Genomic DNA, 16,357 nt, shown 5'->3' with positions numbered 1-16,357 from the left:
ATGAGTATTAATGCCGATTCCTGGCAGCGGGTCACTCCTACAAATCACCGCAGCAGCTCCATGAGATAAAACGCTCTCCCCTCCCCCGCCTGGCAGATTTATGGCGTCGGCGCCCAGGGGGTGAATGTTACACAAACCATCCAGACAAGGCCGCCATGGCCATCGCTTCCACACTACAATACCATAGGACTAGAAGAAAAAAATCCTTGGCGGCATTCATTCCGTTATTTTCAGTTTCTGGGAAAGCTGGGTGACAACCAATATGGTCGCCAGTACTGTTCCGACAAGTCGATATTTTTTTCTTTTAGAGGTAAATAGGATTTATTTTTTATTACTTTGTACTGATTTTTACTTTTCTACTCCACTCACATCCAAAGCTGCATCCAAAAGTTGGATTATTGATCTAGGATTGCGGTTCATCGCTGTCAGACATAAGGCGTAAGATCTAATCGAGCAGAACTCAACTCTAGTAACAGAAAGTCGGAGAAAAGTCAGAACGCAGGAGGAGGAAGCAATGTGACTCCGGATCAGAAAAGAATGAGAGTGTTGGTAATTCTAGAGAAATATCGGATAATAATGACTTTTATCTGCGTAACCTGATAATATCCGGAGAGAAGCGGCGCCGGCCATCAGCACAACCACTGATCTCAGGGAAGGCGATTGGCTGGAGAAACTTACTGTTAAGCCCTGTGGGGGTCCGCGCCACCGTGCCAGCGGGTAAAGATGTCGGGAGTATTTCGGTCTTCAGAGGTAACCCGCTTTCTGTCGGTTCTGTCGCCCCAAATCCAGAAACTTCTTTTTCCAGCGTTGGAAGCAACTGGTCGAGCTGATCGAACTCGGCTGCAAACTGCAGAAAAAGGAGGCAAAAAGTTACCCATGTTATATCATGCACCAGGTGCAATGAGCAACCTCGCCACAAGGGGCGCCCGAGAGCTTATCCACAATGTATCCACAGCACAGAGCGTCCTGGAGATGAGGACCAATTCCAGACTCTCTCCCTCCTGGAAGCTGCGTGTATCCGGGTGGGGGTGAGATCCAGGAGCTGCCCTTTAAGTGAGAACTCCCTGCAGAATCCTCTGCCCCAGAAAACGCTCCCCTGTCACTTTACTTCTCTAAAACTGGAAGCATCGATAAATCTACTGAAGTGGATGCAAAAAAAAAGCTCAGGAGGAGCAGAGAGGAGAGAATAAGAGAGGAAAGAGGAGAGAAAAGGAGAGAAGAGAAAAGGAGAGAAGAGAAAAGGAGAGAAGAGAAGAAGAGAGAAGAGAAGAGGATAGAAAAGAAGGGGAGAGGAGAGAAAAGGAGAGGAGAGAAGAGGAAAGGAGAGGAGAGAAGAGGAGAAGAGAGGAGAGAAGAGGAGAAGAGAGGAGAGAAGAGGAGAAGAGAGGAGAGGAGAGAAGACAGAAAAGGAGAGGAGAGGAGAGAAAAGGAGAGAAGATGAGAGGAGAGAAAAGGAGAGGAAAGAAGAGGAGATAAAAGAAGAGAAGACGAGAGGAGAGAAAAGAAGAGCAGAGATGATGAGAGGAAAGAAAATGAGAGAATAGGCGAGAAGAGAAGAAGAAAGACGGGGAGAAGAGAGAAAAGGAGATGAGAGAAGAGGAGAGAATAGGAAAGGAAAGAAGAGGAGATAAAAAGAGAGAATAGGAGAGGAAAGAAGAGGAGAAGAAGACAGGAGAGAATAGGAGAAAAGAGGAGGAGAAAAGAAGAGAGAAGAGGAGAGAAAAGGAGAACCGATGAGAGGACAGGAAAGGAGAGAGGAAAGAAGAGGGGAGGAGAGAAAAGAAAATTAGGAGAGAAAAGGATAGGAGAGCAGAGAGGGAAAAAAGAGGAGAGGAGAAGAGAGAAAAGGAAAGAAGAGAAGAGAAAAGGAAAGAAGAGAAAAGGAAGAGAGGTGTCACGATCCATTTTTGGATTTAGGTAGCTCTGGTTCCACTCAGTTTAAAACTTTTTTCCTTTTGGACCATCGGGGCTTAATTTCAGTTCCTCCTCCCCCTCTGCTAGCAATCTGATGTTACAGTCAGCTGATGCAGGTGGTGACTACTCCCACCATGCTTTAAAAGGTCCCCTGATGCATCAGCTGACTGTTGGTGATACAGGTCCTTTCTGGAGACCAGCCTGGCAGGAGCAGCTCTCTGGTGTCAGCCACGTCTAGTGATTGGAGTCCAGTTGCTGTTGTTATCTGCCGTGTGGAGCTTAGCAGCGGTGTTCATAAGCTGAGTGTGATGTTTCTGTTACCTTGTCCCTTTGGTGTTTGTCACTTCCCCCTGTGTATTATCTGCAGAGGTGAGGCTAGTGCTCCTTGCCGGCCAGTGGACTAGCCAGGGCAGTAATAGGTGACTACTAGGGACTAAGTATCCTGACGGCGGCGGGGGAAGGACCCACATAGGGCGTTAGGGGAGTGCAGGGACAGGCTCAGGTTTGAGCTCAGGTGGTGGCCATCCCCCATTCTCTACGGGTAGGGCCTTCCACAGAATATGCCCAGGTTATACAAGCTGTACATATATAATTATATAGAGGAGATACCCAGGTTACACCAGCTGTACATATGTAATTATATACAGGAGATGTCCAGGTTATACCAGCTGTACATATATAATTATATACAGGAGATGCCCAGGTTATACCGGTCGTACATATATAATTATATACAGGAGATGCCCAGGTTATATCGGCTGTACATATATAATTATATACAGGAGATGCCCAGGTTATACCGGTCGTACATATATAATTATATACAGGAGATACCCAGGTTATACCACCCATACATATACAATTATATACAGGAGATGCCCAGGTTATACCAGCTGTACATATATAATTATATACAGGAGATGCCCAGATTATACCGGCTGTACATATATAATTATATACAGGAGATGCCCAGGTTATACCGGTTGTACATACACTCACCGGCCACTTTATTAGGTACACCATGCTAGTAACGGGTTGGACCCCTTTTGCCTTCAGAACTGCCTCAATTCTTCGTGGCATAGATTCAACAAGGTGCTGGAAGCATTCCTCAGAGATTTTGGTCCATATTGACATGATGGCATCACACAGTTGCCGCAGATTTGTCGGCTGCACATCCCAAAGATGCTCCATACAAGGCAGGATGGATCCATGCTTTCATGTTGTTTACGCCAAATTCTGACCCTACCATCCGAATGTCGCAGCAGAAATCGAGACTCATCAGACCAAGCAACGTTTTTCCAATCTTCTACTGTCCAATTTCGATGAGCTTGTACAAATTGTAGCCTCAGTTTCCTGTTCTTAGCTGAAAGGAGTGGTACCCGGTGTGGTCTTCTGCTGCTGTAGCCCATCTGCCTCAAAGTTCGACGCACTGTGCGTTCAGAGATGCTCTTAGGCCTACCTTGGTTGTAACGGGTGGCGATTTGAGTCACTGTTGCCTTTCTATCAGCTCGAACCAGTCTGCCCATTCTCCTCTGACCTCTGGCATCAACAAGGCATTTCCGCCCACAGAACTGCCGCTCACTGGATTTTTTTTCCTTTTTCGGACCATTCTCTGTAAACCCTAGAGATGGTTGTGCGTGAAAATCCCAGTAGATCAGCAGTTTCTGAAATACTCAGACCAGCCCTTCTGGCACCAACAACCATGCCACGTTCAAAGGCACTCAAATCACCTTTCTTCCCCATACTGATGCTCGGTTTGAACTGCAGGAGATTGTCTTGACCATGTCTACATGCCTAAATGCACTGAGTTGCCGCCATGTGATTGGCTGATTAGAAATTAAGTGTTAACAAGAAGTTGGACAGGTGTACCTAATAAAGTGGCCGGTGAGTGTATATAATTATATACAGGAGTCACCCAGGTTATACCAGCTGTGCATATGTAATTATATACAGGAGATGCCAAGGTTATACCGGCTGTACATATATAATTATATACAGGAGATGCCCAAGTTATACCAGCTGTATATATATAATTATATACAGGAGATGCCCAGGTTATACCAGCTGTATGTATATAATTATATACAGGAGATACCCAGGTTATACCAGCTGTACATATATAATTATATACAGGAGATGCCCAGGTTATACCAGCTGTACATATATAATTATATACAGGAGATACCCAGATTATACCAGCTGTGTATATATAATTATATACAGGAGATGTCCAGGTTATACCAGATGTACATATATAATTATATACAGGAGATGCCCAGGTTATACCAGCTGTACATATATAATTATATACAGGAGATGCCCAGGTTATACCGGCTGTACATATATAATTATATACAGGAGATGCCCAGGTTATACCGGCTGTACATATATAATTATATACAGGAGATGCCCAGGTTATACCGGCTGTACATATATAATTATATACAGGAGATGCCCAGGTTATACCGGCTGTACATATATAATTATATACAGGAGATGCCCAGGTTATACCGGCTGTACATATATAATTATATACAGGAGATGCCCAGGTTATACCGGCTGTACATATATAATTATATACAGGAGATGCCCAGGTTATACCGGCTGTACATATATAATTATATACAGGAGATGTCCAGGTTATACCGGCTGTACATATATAATTATATACAGGAGATGTCCAGGTTATACCAGCTGTACATATATAATTATATACAGGAGATGCCCAGGTTATACCAGCTGTACATATATAATTATATACAGGAGATGCCCAGGTTATACCAGCTGTACATATATAATTATATACAGGAGATGCCCAGGTTATACCAGCTGTACATATATAATTATATACAGGAGATGCCCAGGTTATACCAGCTGTACATATATAATTATATACAGGAGATGCCCAGGTTATACCAGCTGTACATATATAATTATATACAGGAGATGCCCAGGTTATACCAGCTGTACATATATAATTATATACAGGAGATGCCCAGGTTATACCGGCTGTACATATATAATTATATACAGGAGATGCCCAGGTTATACCAGCTGTACATATATAATTATATACAGGAGATGCCCAGGTTATATCAGCTGTACATATACACTCACTGGCCACTTTATTAGGTACACCTGTCCAACTTCTTGTTAACACTTAATTTCTAATCAGCCAATCACATGGCGGCAACTCAGTGCATTTAGGCATGTAGACATGGTCAAGACAATCTCCTGCAGTTCAAACCGAGCATCAGTATGGGGAAGAGAGGTGATTTGAGTGCCTTTGAACGTGGCATGGTTGTTGGTGCCAGAAGGGCTGGTCTGAGTATTTCAGAAACTGCTGATCTACTGGGATTTTCACGCACAACCATCTCTAGGGTTTACAGAGAATGGTCCGAAAAAGAAAAAAAATCCAGTGAGCGGCAGTTCTGTGGGCGGAAATGCCTTGTTGATGCCAGAGGTCAGAGGAGAATGGGCAGACTGGTTCGAGCTGATAGAAAGGCAACAGTGACTCAAATCGCCACCCGTTACAACCAAGGTAGGCCTAAGAGCATCTCTGAACGCACAGTGCGTCGAACTTTGAGGCAGATGGGCTACAGCAGCAGAAGACCACACCGGGTACCACTCCTTTCAGCTAAGAACAGGAAACTGAGGCTACAATTTGCACAAGCTCATCGAAATTGGACAGTAGAAGATTGGAAAAACGTTGCTTGGTCTGATGAGTCTCGATTTCTGCTGCGACATTCGGATGGTAGGGTCAGAATTTGGCGTAAACAACATGAAAGCATGGATCCATCCTGCCTTGTATGGAGCATCTTTGGGATGTGCAGCCGACAAATCTGCGGCAACTGTGTGATGCCATCATGTCAATATGGACCAAAATCTCTGAGGAATGCTTCCAGCACCTTGTTGAATCTATGCCACGAAGAATTGAGGCAGTTCTGAAGGCAAAAGGGGGTCCAACCCGTTACTAGCATGGTGTACCTAATAAAGTGGCCGGTGAGTGTATAATTATATACAGGAGATGCCCAGGTTATACCGTTGTTCTCCCCATAAGTGCACAGTTGCTCATTGTGGACAGGGGAGGGTGGTATCGGCCCTCTGGCACATTTACCTCGGGGATGAATATACATGAGGCCTTTACACGACAAGGCCGGATCCTTCCCTTTATTTTGGGAGAGTTTCCCTCCACCACTGACTCTCACAGGTATTGGGGGGGACATGTTCTGCACGGGGGTCATAAACATCCATAAGTGACTGCGGCCTAACGAGCGCGGCGCTGCAGACACCAGACAGCCGACGTTTCGCTGCCACCCATCACCATGGCGCCTGTTGCCAGGTTCCCGTCAGTAAAGTGTTCAGTTTCAAAAACATATTAGTCAGAGCTGGAGCCGGCGGCAACGGCACAACGGAGTGAACGGGGGCACTGTGAGAACAGAGAGGTGCAGCGCCCCCACTATAGAGCCAGACACGGGGCCCCGCTATACAGCCAGACACGGCCCCCCACTATAGAGCCAGACAGGGCCCCCCGCTGTAGAACCAGACACGGGGCCCCCCGCTATACAGCCAGACACGGCCCCCGCTATAGAGCCAGACAGGGCCCCCCGCTATAGAACCAGACACGGGGCCCCCCGCTATACAGCCAGACACGACCCCCGCTATAGAGCCAGACAGGGCCCCCCGCTATAGAACCAGACACGGGGCCCCCCGCTATACAGCCAGACACGGCCCCCGCTATAGAGCCAGACAGGGCCCCCCGCTATAGAACCAGACACGGGGCCCCCCGCTATAGAACCAGGCACGGCGCCCCGCTATACAGCCAGACACGGCCCCTGCTATAGAGCCAGACAGGGCCCCCCGCTATAGAACCAGACACGGGGCCCCCCGCTATAGAACCAGGCACGGCGCCCCGCTATACAGCCAGACACGGCCCCTGCTATAGAGCCAGACAGGGCCCCCCGCTATAGAACCAGACACGGCCCCCCACTATAGAGCCAGACACGGCGCCCCACTATAGAGCCAGACACGGCCCCCCACTATAGAGCCAGACACGGTGCCCCCGCTATAGAGCCAGACACGGCCCCCGCTATAGAGCCAGACAGGGCCCCCCGCTATAGAACCAGACACGGGGCCCCCCGCTATACAGCCAGACACGACCCCCGCTATAGAGCCAGACAGGGCCCCCCGCTATAGAACCAGACACGGGGCCCCCCGCTATACAGCCAGACACGGCCCCCGCTATAGAGCCAGACAGGGCCCCCCGCTATAGAACCAGACACGGGGCCCCCCGCTATAGAACCAGGCACGGCGCCCCGCTATACAGCCAGACACGGCCCCTGCTATAGAGCCAGACAGGGCCCCCCGCTATAGAACCAGACACGGCCCCCCACTATAGAGCCAGACACGGCGCCCCACTATAGAGCCAGACACGGCCCCCCACTATAGAGCCAGACACGGTGCCCCCGCTATAGAGCCAGACACGGCGCCCCCACTATAGAGCCAGACACAGCCCCCCGCTATAGAGCCACACACGGCCCCCGCCTATAGAGAAAGACACGGCGCCCCACTATAGAGCCAGACACGGCCCCCCACTATAGAGCCAGACACGGCCTCCGCTATAGAGCCACACACGACCCCCCGCTATAGAGCCAGACACGGCCCCCCCGCTATAGAGCCAGACACGGTGCCCCCGCTATAGAGCCAGACACGGTGCCCCCGCTATAGAGCCAGACACGGCCCCCCCGCTATAGAGCCAGACACGGCCCCCGCTATAGAGCCAGACACGGCGTCCCCGCTATAGAGCCAGACACGGCCCCCCGCTATAGAGCCACACACGGCCCCCCGCTATAGAGCCAGACACGGCCCTCCACTATAGAGCCAGACACGGCCCCCCCGCTATAGAGCCAGACACGGTGCCCCCGCTATAGAGCCAGACACGGCCCCCGCTATAGAGCCAGACACGGCCCCCGCTATAGAGCCAGACACGGCCCCCCGCTATAGAGCCAGACACGCCCCCCCGCTATAGAGCCACACACGGTGCCCCGCTATAGAGCCAGACACGGCCCCCCACTATAGAGTCAGACACGGCCCCCACTATAGAGCCAGACACGGCCCCCCACTATAGAGCCACACACGGCCCCCCGCTATAGAGCCACACACGGCCCCCCGCTATAGAGCCAGACACGGCCCCCCACTATAGAGTCAGACACGGCCCCCACTATAGAGCCAGACATGGCGCCCTCCGCTATAGAGCCAGACACGGTCCCCCACTATAGAGTCAGACACGGCGTCCCCGCTATAGAGCCAGACACGGGCCCCCCGCTATAGAGACACACACGGCCCCCCGCTATAGAGCCAGACACGCCCCCCCGCTATAGAGCCACACACGGTGCCCCGCTATAGAGCCAGACACGGCCCCCCACTATAGAGTCAGACACGGCCCCCACTATAGAGCCAGACACGGCCCCCCACTATAGAGCCACACACGGCCCCCCGCTATAGAGCCACACACGGCCCCCCGCTATAGAGCCAGACACGGCCCCCCGCTATAGAGCCAGACACGGCCCCCCACTATAGAGTCAGACACGGCCCCCACTATAGAGCCAGACATGGCGCCCCCCGCTATAGAGCCAGACACGGTCCCCCACTATAGAGTCAGACACGGCGTCCCCGCTATAGAGCCAGACACGGGCCCCCCGCTATAGAGCCAGACACGGCCCCCCGCTATAGAGCCAGAGACGGCCCCCCGCTATAGAGCCACACACGGTGCCCCGCTATAGAGCCAGACACGGCCCCCCACTATAGAGTCAGACACGGCCCCCACTATAGAGCCAGACACGGCCCCCCACTATAGAGCCACACACGGCCCCCCGCTATAGAGCCACACACGGCCCCCCGCTATAGAGCCAGACACGGCCCCCCACTATAGAGTCAGACACGGCCCCCACTATAGAGCCAGACATGGCGCCCTCCGCTATAGAGCCAGACACGGTCCCCCACTATAGAGTCAGACACGGCGTCCCCGCTATAGAGCCAGACACGGGCCCCCCGCTATAGAGACACACACGGCCCCCCGCTATAGAGCCAGACACGCCCCCCCGCTATAGAGCCACACACGGTGCCCCGCTATAGAGCCAGACACGGCCCCCCACTATAGAGTCAGACACGGCCCCCACTATAGAGCCAGACACGGCCCCCCACTATAGAGCCACACACGGCCCCCCGCTATAGAGCCACACACGGCCCCCCGCTATAGAGCCAGACACGGCCCCCCGCTATAGAGCCAGACACGGCCCCCCACTATAGAGTCAGACACGGCCCCCACTATAGAGCCAGACATGGCGCCCCCCGCTATAGAGCCAGACACGGTCCCCCACTATAGAGTCAGACACGGCGTCCCCGCTATAGAGCCAGACACGGGCCCCCCGCTATAGAGCCAGACACGGCCCCCCGCTATAGAGCCAGAGACGGCCCCCCGCTATAGAGCCAGACACGGCCCCCACTATAGAGCCAGACACGGCCCCCACTATAGAGCCAGACACGGCCCCCCACTATAGAGCCAGACACGGCCCCCGCTATAGAGCCAGACACGGCCCCCGCTATAGAGCCAGAAATGGCGCCCCCCGCTATAGAGCCAGACACGGCCCCCCACTATAGCCAGACACGGCCTCCCGCTATAGAGCCAGACACGGCCCCCCACTATAGAGCCAGACACGGCCCCCCACTATAGAGCCAGACACGGCCCCCCACTATAGAGCCAGACACGGCCCCCCACTATAGAGCCAGACACGGCCCCCCGCTATAGAGCCAGACACGGCCCCCCGCTATAGAGCCAGACACGGGGCCCCCACTATAGAGCCAGACACGGGGCCCCCACTATAGAGCCAGACACGGGGCCCCCACTATAGAGCCAGACACGGCCCCCACTATAGAGCCAGACACGGGGCCCCCACTATAGAGCAAGACATGGGGCCCCCACTATAGAGCCAGACACGGCCCCCACTATAGAGCCAGACACGGCCCCCACTATAGAGCCAGACACGGCGCCCCCTATAGTGACACATGCATATATGAGAAGCTGTGACCCCGGGGGGCCGACATATTGGGGGCAATTGTCACAGCTCCACGTTTCCTTCTACTACGATCCTGGAGAGATGGAAACAACACGACGCCGTCGCCCCCGAGAGGAGGTTTCCCCAGAGGACGACATTACTGAAAACAGCGACTATAGAGGCGCCATGTTCCTGCTCATGTCCTCCGAGGGTCCCAGGGCTGCGGGGGGGTGGGGGGATACTGCTGCAAACCCCCCCGAGGCAGCGAGAACGGAGTTCAGGAGACGCAGCAATTACTTTCCTCCAATGCCCGCGGATTACTCGCTATCGATGGCAGTCTGGACTCCATGCTTTACACTGCAGCCCACCTTCTTTGGCTCACAGCTGTGGTGGGGGTCTCTGGTCTAAGGTGGTCTCAGCAGTTATTTGTCCTCAATGCTTTACACTGCAGCTCTCCTCCAGAAAGACTGGCACTCTGAAAATCCAAAATCGTTCCAACCACATTGTGCAACGGCAGCTGCTCTGCGTCCTTGCTTTACACTGCAGCTCTGCTCTACTAGCACACATCTTTCATCACTCACGTCACATGATCTACATGGTCTGCTGGGGTCTGAGGTAGCATATTATTACTTCTCAGACCCTTCATATACTCAGACTGCTCCTTTCACCCTCCCCTATACTTTACACTGCAGCCCTGACTTGGTTACTTTCTGTTTCCCGCAGTATTAGAGATAGCGGCTCCTGGTGAAAACATCTGTGACCTCAGGTTGTTCCACTATACAATGTCGCAATATGTAATTATAAAATAGGTGGAGTTCCCCTTTAAATTGTAGACCTGGTATCGAGTCTGAGACCCCAAAGTGGAGCAGATGAGGAAACCCCTCGTGCCCACCTCCCCAGAAGAACCGGGGGTCACAGGATCTGGGAGTGAAATACAGTTCATCCAGCTGTCCGAGAGCAGAGACAAAGAAACAACCAGACCCTACTGAGAGGATGAAGAGGGGTCCGAGAGGGGCCGCAGACACCCCCAAGATACAAGAGGAGATCACTAATCTGATGCACCCCAATAATGTAATAGGATCAAAGGGAGGGTGAAACCGGGTAGAACCCCAAGTGTCAGTGTCGTTATCCTGTACCCCCAGTGTCAGTGTCATTATCCTGTACCCCCAGTGTTAGTGTCATTATCCTGTACCCTGAGTGTCACTGCCATTATCCTGTACCCCCAGTGTCATTATCCTGTACCCCGAGTGTCAGTGTCATTATCCTGTACCCCGAGTGTCACTGCCATTATCCTGTACCCCCAGTGTCATTATCCTGTACCCCCAGTGTCAGTGTCATTATCCTGTACCCCCAGTGTCAGTGTCATTATCCTGTACCCCCAGTGTCAGTGTCATTATCCTGTACCCCCAGTGTCAGTGTCATTATCCTGTACCCCCAGTGTCAGTGTCATTATCCTGTACCCCGAGTGTCAGTGTCATTATCCTGTACCCCCAGTGTCAGTGTCATTATCCTGTACCCCCAGTGTCGTTATCCTGTACCCCCAGTGTCAGTGTCATTATCCTGTACCCCCAGTGTCAGTGTCATTATCCTGTACCCCGAGTGTCAGTGTCATTATCCTGTACCCCGAGTGTCAGTGTCATTATCCTGTACCCCCAGTGTCAGTGTCATTATCCTGTACCCCCAGTGTCATTATCCTGTACCCCCAGTGTCAGTGTCATTATCCTGTACCCCCAGTGTCAGTGTCATTATCCTGTACCCCCAGTGTCAGTGTCATTATCCTGTACCCCGAGTGTCAGGGTCATTATCCTGTACCCCCAGTGTCAGTGTCATTATCCTGTACCCCGAGTGTCAGGGTCATTATCCTGTACCCCCAGTGTCAGTGTCATTATCCTGTACCCCGAGTGTCAGTGTCATTATCCTGTACCCCCAGTGTCAGTGTCATTATCCTGTACCCCGAGTGTCAGTGTCATTATCCTGTACCCCCAGTGTCATTATCCTGTACCCCGAGTGTCAGTGTCATTATCCTGTACCCCGAGTGTCAGTGTCATTATCCTGTACCCCCAGTGTCAGTGTCATTATCCTGTACCCCCAGTGTCATTATCCTGTACCCCCAGTGTCAGTGTCATTATCCTGTACCCCCAGTGTCATTATCCTGTACCCCGAGTGTCAGTGTCATTATCCTGTACCCCGAGTGTCAGTGTCATTATCCTGTACCCCGAGTGTCAGTGTCATTATCCTGTACCCCCAGTGTCAGTGTCATTATCCTGTACCCCCAGTGTCAGTGTCATTATCCTGTACCCCCAGTGTCAGTGCCATTATCCTGTACCCCCAGTGTCAGTGTCATTATCCTGTACCCCGAGTGTCAGGGTCATTATCCTGTACCCCCAGTGTCAGTGTCATTATCCTGTACCCCCAGTGTCAGTGTCATTATCCTGTACCCCGAGTGTCATTATTCTGTACCACGAGTGTCAGTGTCATTAACCTGTACCCCAAGTGTCAGCGTCATTATCCTGTACCCCAAGTGTCAGTGTCATTATTCTGTACCCCGAGTGTCAGTGTCATTATCCTGTACCCCGAGTGTCAGTGTCATTATCCTGTACCCCAAGTGTCAGTGTCATTATCCTGTACCCCCAGTGTCAGTGTCATTATCCTGTACCCCCAGTGTCAGTTTCATTATCCTGTACCCCCAGTGTCAGTGTCATTATCCTGTACCCCGAGTGTCAGTGTCATTATCCTGTACCCCAAGTGTCAGTGTCATTATCCTGTACCCCCAGTGTCAGTGTCATTATCCTGTACCCCCAGTGTCAGTGTCATTATCCTGTACCCCGAGTGTCAGTGTCATTATCCTGTACCCCGAGTGTCAGTGTCATTATCCTGTACCCCCAGTGTCAGTGTCATTATCCTGTACCCCCAGTGTCAGTGTCATTATCCTGTACCCCCAGTGTCAGTGTCATTATCCTGTACCCCCAGTGTCAGTGTCATCATCCTGTACCCCAAGTGTCAGTGTCATTATCCTGTACCCCGAGTGTCAGTGTCATTATCCTGTACCCCAAGTGTCAGCGTCATTATCCTGTACCCCCAGTGTCAGTGTCATCATCCTGTACCCCCAGTGTCAGTGTCATTATTCTGTACCCCGAGTGTCAGTGTCATTATCCTGTACCCCAAGTGTCAGCGTCATTATCCTGTACCCCCAGTGTCATTATCCTGTACCCCCAGTGTCAGTGTCATTATCCTGTACCCCGAGTGTCAGTGTCATTATCCTGTACCCCCAGTGTCATTATCCTGTACCCCCAGTGTCAGTGTCATTATCCTGTACCCCAGTGTCAGTGTCATTATCCTGTACCCCCAGTGTCAGTGTCATTATCCTGTACCCCGAGTGTCAGTGTCATTATCCTGTACCCCCAGTGTCATTATCCTGTACCCCCAGTGTCAGTGTCATTATCCTGTACCCAGTGTCAGTGTCATTATCCTGTACCCCGAGTGTCAGTGTCATTATCCTGTACCCCCAGTGTCAGTGTCATTATCCTGTACCCCCAGTGTCATTATCCTGTACCCCCAGTGTCAGTGTCATTATCCTGTACCCAGTGTCAGTGTCATTATCCTGTACCCCGAGTGTCAGTGTCATTATCCTGTACCCCCAGTGTCAGTGTCATTATCCTGTACCCCCAGTGTCAGTGTCATTATCCTGTACCCCCAGTGTCATTATCCTGTACCCCCAGTGTCAGTGTCATTATCCTGTACCCCAGTGTCAGTGTCATTATCCTGTACCCCCAGTGTCAGTGTCATTATCCTGTACCCCGAGTGTCAGTGTCATTATCCTGTACCCCCAGTGTCATTATCCTGTACCCCCAGTGTCAGTGTCATTATCCTGTACCCCAGTGTCAGTGTCATTATCCTGTACCCCCAGTGTCAGTGTCATTATCCTGTACCCCCAGTGTCAGTGTCATTATCCTGTACCCAGTGTCAGTGTCATTATCCTGTACCCCGAGTGTCAGTGTCATTATCCTGTACCCCCAGTGTCAGTGTCATTATCCTGTACCCCCAGTGTCAGCGTCATTATCCTGTACCCCCAGTGTCACTGTCATTATCCTGTACCCCAGTGTCAGTGTCATTATCCTGTACCCCCAGTGTCAGCGTCATTATCCTGTACCCCCAGTGTCAGTGTCATTATCCTGTACCCCGAGTGTCAGTGTCATTATCCTGTACCCCCAGTGTCAGTGTCATTATCCTGTACCCCTAGTGTCAGTGTCATTATCCTGTACCCCCAGTGTCAGTGTCATTATCCTGTACCCCAGTGTCAGTGTCATTATCCTGTACCCCAGTGTCAGTGTCATTATCCTGTACCTCCCACTGTCAGTATCATCATTCTGTCCCCCCACTGTCAGTATCATCATCCTGTCCCCCCCCACTGTCAGTATCACCAGCCTGTCCCCCCCCACTGTCAGTATCATCATCCTGCCCCCCCCACTGTCAGTATCATCATTCTGTCCCCCCACTGTCAGTATCATCACCCTGTCCCCCCACTGTCAGTATCATCATCCTGTCCCCCCACTGTCAGTATTATCACCCTGTCCCCCCACTGTCAGTATCATCATCCTGTCCCCCCCCCACTGTCAGTATCACCATCCTGTCTCCCCCCCACTGTCAGGATCATCATACTGCCCCCCCATTGTCAGTATCATCATCCTGTCCCCCCCACTGTCAGTATCATCATCCTGTCCCCCCCACTGTCAGTATCCTCATCCTGTCCCCCCCACTGTCAGTATTATGATCCTGTCCCCCCCACTGTCAGTATCATCATCCTGTCCCCCCCCACTGTCAGTATTATGATCCTGTCCCCCCCACTGTCAGTATTATGATACTGTCCCCCCCACTGTCAGTATTATGATACTGTCCCCCCCACTGTCAGTATTATGATCCTGCCCCCCCCCCCACTCCTAGTTGGTGTACCAGATTGTGGAGACCTCTGGTGTACAGGGTGTCTGTGTACTCGGTCGCTCACCTGGTTGTGTGTCTCCAGTTTTACGTCCTCTGACTTCCCCAGGGTGTTGGCCGTGGAGACGCACTGATCGATGGACTCCGTCTTCTCCACTTTCACTTTCACGTCCTCCAGACTCAGAGAAGATGCTTTCACCTCCTTCTCATCCTTGTCCAGCAGGTTACGAAGTATCTGGTCTTTGGAGTCCTTTCTCTCTACTTTTATCTCTGACGTGTGCCCTTGTGCCTGGCTACTGCTGGACCCGGCGCTTTTCTTGTCATGGTCTAAAGACAAAGTACTCATGTCCGAAGGACTCCCTTCTTGGAGGAGTCTGTGGAGCAATTTGTGCCTCTCCGTCAAAGAGCTGTGAGATGAAGGACACGTCCCGCAGCTCGACGAGGAACTTCCACAGCTCGAGTTGGAAACGACAGGACAAGTTAAAGAATCTCTACAGGTCAGGTCACCGTCCCGCAACTTGTTCTCCGCAGTGGTTGCCAAGAGTTGAACAAGTTTTTGACTTGAAGCAGCCAAGGAACTTTTGCTATCTCCCTCCCCAACCCGGTTGTCACCACCATTCCCATTGTCCTTGGGCTCCATTTTTATGGGCTGCATACTGAGTCTCCCTGGAGAGCTCTGGGACGAGACCTGTCGTAGGACAGGAGATGTGGTAGAATAATGTGACTGATTGGTAGGTCCATCGTTCATGCCCTGGGGATTAGAGAAGAGTCTACCATTGTTGTTGGAACACAGCCCACCCATCATGCCGGGAGATGGAGAAGAATACCCTACGGGGGTCATGGGTCCTTCGTTGAGTATTGGCATTGAGTTTGGTGGAACACTGGAGAAGGATCTGTTGGTATTGTTACAGCCGTTGCTGGAGATCCCCACTGGGGAGTGCATGGTAGGTATCGGGGGAGAAAAGGGATTACCTGAAGCTCGAGGCCGGGATACCAGACCTGGACTTCCTCGAGGCCTTGGAGACATGAACTGAGGAGGACTTATCCCTGGACTGCTCATGGGGGAATTGTTGAGGTTTAGATTTGTACTGTTTTGGGGTCCAGCCTGCCCCATGTTTAAGGCAACGTTGGTTCCCATCTGACTTCCAGGGGAACATCCATAGTTTGTTTGGCTGGTGTTGGAGCTGCTGATGCTATGGAGGCCAGTGACCGGCTGCTGGTTCATAACAGAGGTCAGCATGTTGCCACTGGATGCAGAGGTGGTAGAAGAAAAGGGGACCCCCGGAGCTGGCGACATGGTGGAGTTAATTGAGGGGCTGAGTCGGGGTAGTGACATTCCTGAGTTAGTGTTGTCTTGTGTACAAAGAGAGCTATGGTCCCTAAAAAAAAAACATAAAAGAGACGTAAGAAAACCAAGTGGGAGGTGGAGATCGCCCCTACGTCAACAGCACCGC

General features: G+C 51.8%; 1 protein-coding gene across 7 annotated transcripts in view; it reads right to left on the bottom strand.

Moving 5' to 3' along the window:
- The window catches only part of NCOA1 (nuclear receptor coactivator 1), a 313,199-nt gene that overhangs the window by 29,388 nt on the left and 267,454 nt on the right, over positions 1–16,357 (bottom strand). For all 7 annotated transcript variants that reach the window (XM_077291759.1, XM_077291758.1, XM_077291761.1 and 4 more), the window contains exons 10-11: positions 14,971–16,282; positions 679–847 (exon numbers count right to left, since the gene is read on the bottom strand). In XM_077291759.1, coding sequence (XP_077147874.1) covers positions 679–847; positions 14,971–16,282 — 1,481 coding nt within the window. The remainder of the gene's footprint in view (positions 1–678; positions 848–14,970; positions 16,283–16,357) is intronic.

Source organism: Ranitomeya variabilis, chromosome 2, assembly GCF_051348905.1.
Source record: "Ranitomeya variabilis isolate aRanVar5 chromosome 2, aRanVar5.hap1, whole genome shotgun sequence".
In the NCBI taxonomy this organism is placed as follows: domain Eukaryota; kingdom Metazoa; phylum Chordata; class Amphibia; order Anura; family Dendrobatidae; genus Ranitomeya; species Ranitomeya variabilis.
This window is presented reverse-complemented; position numbering and strand designations above follow the sequence as displayed.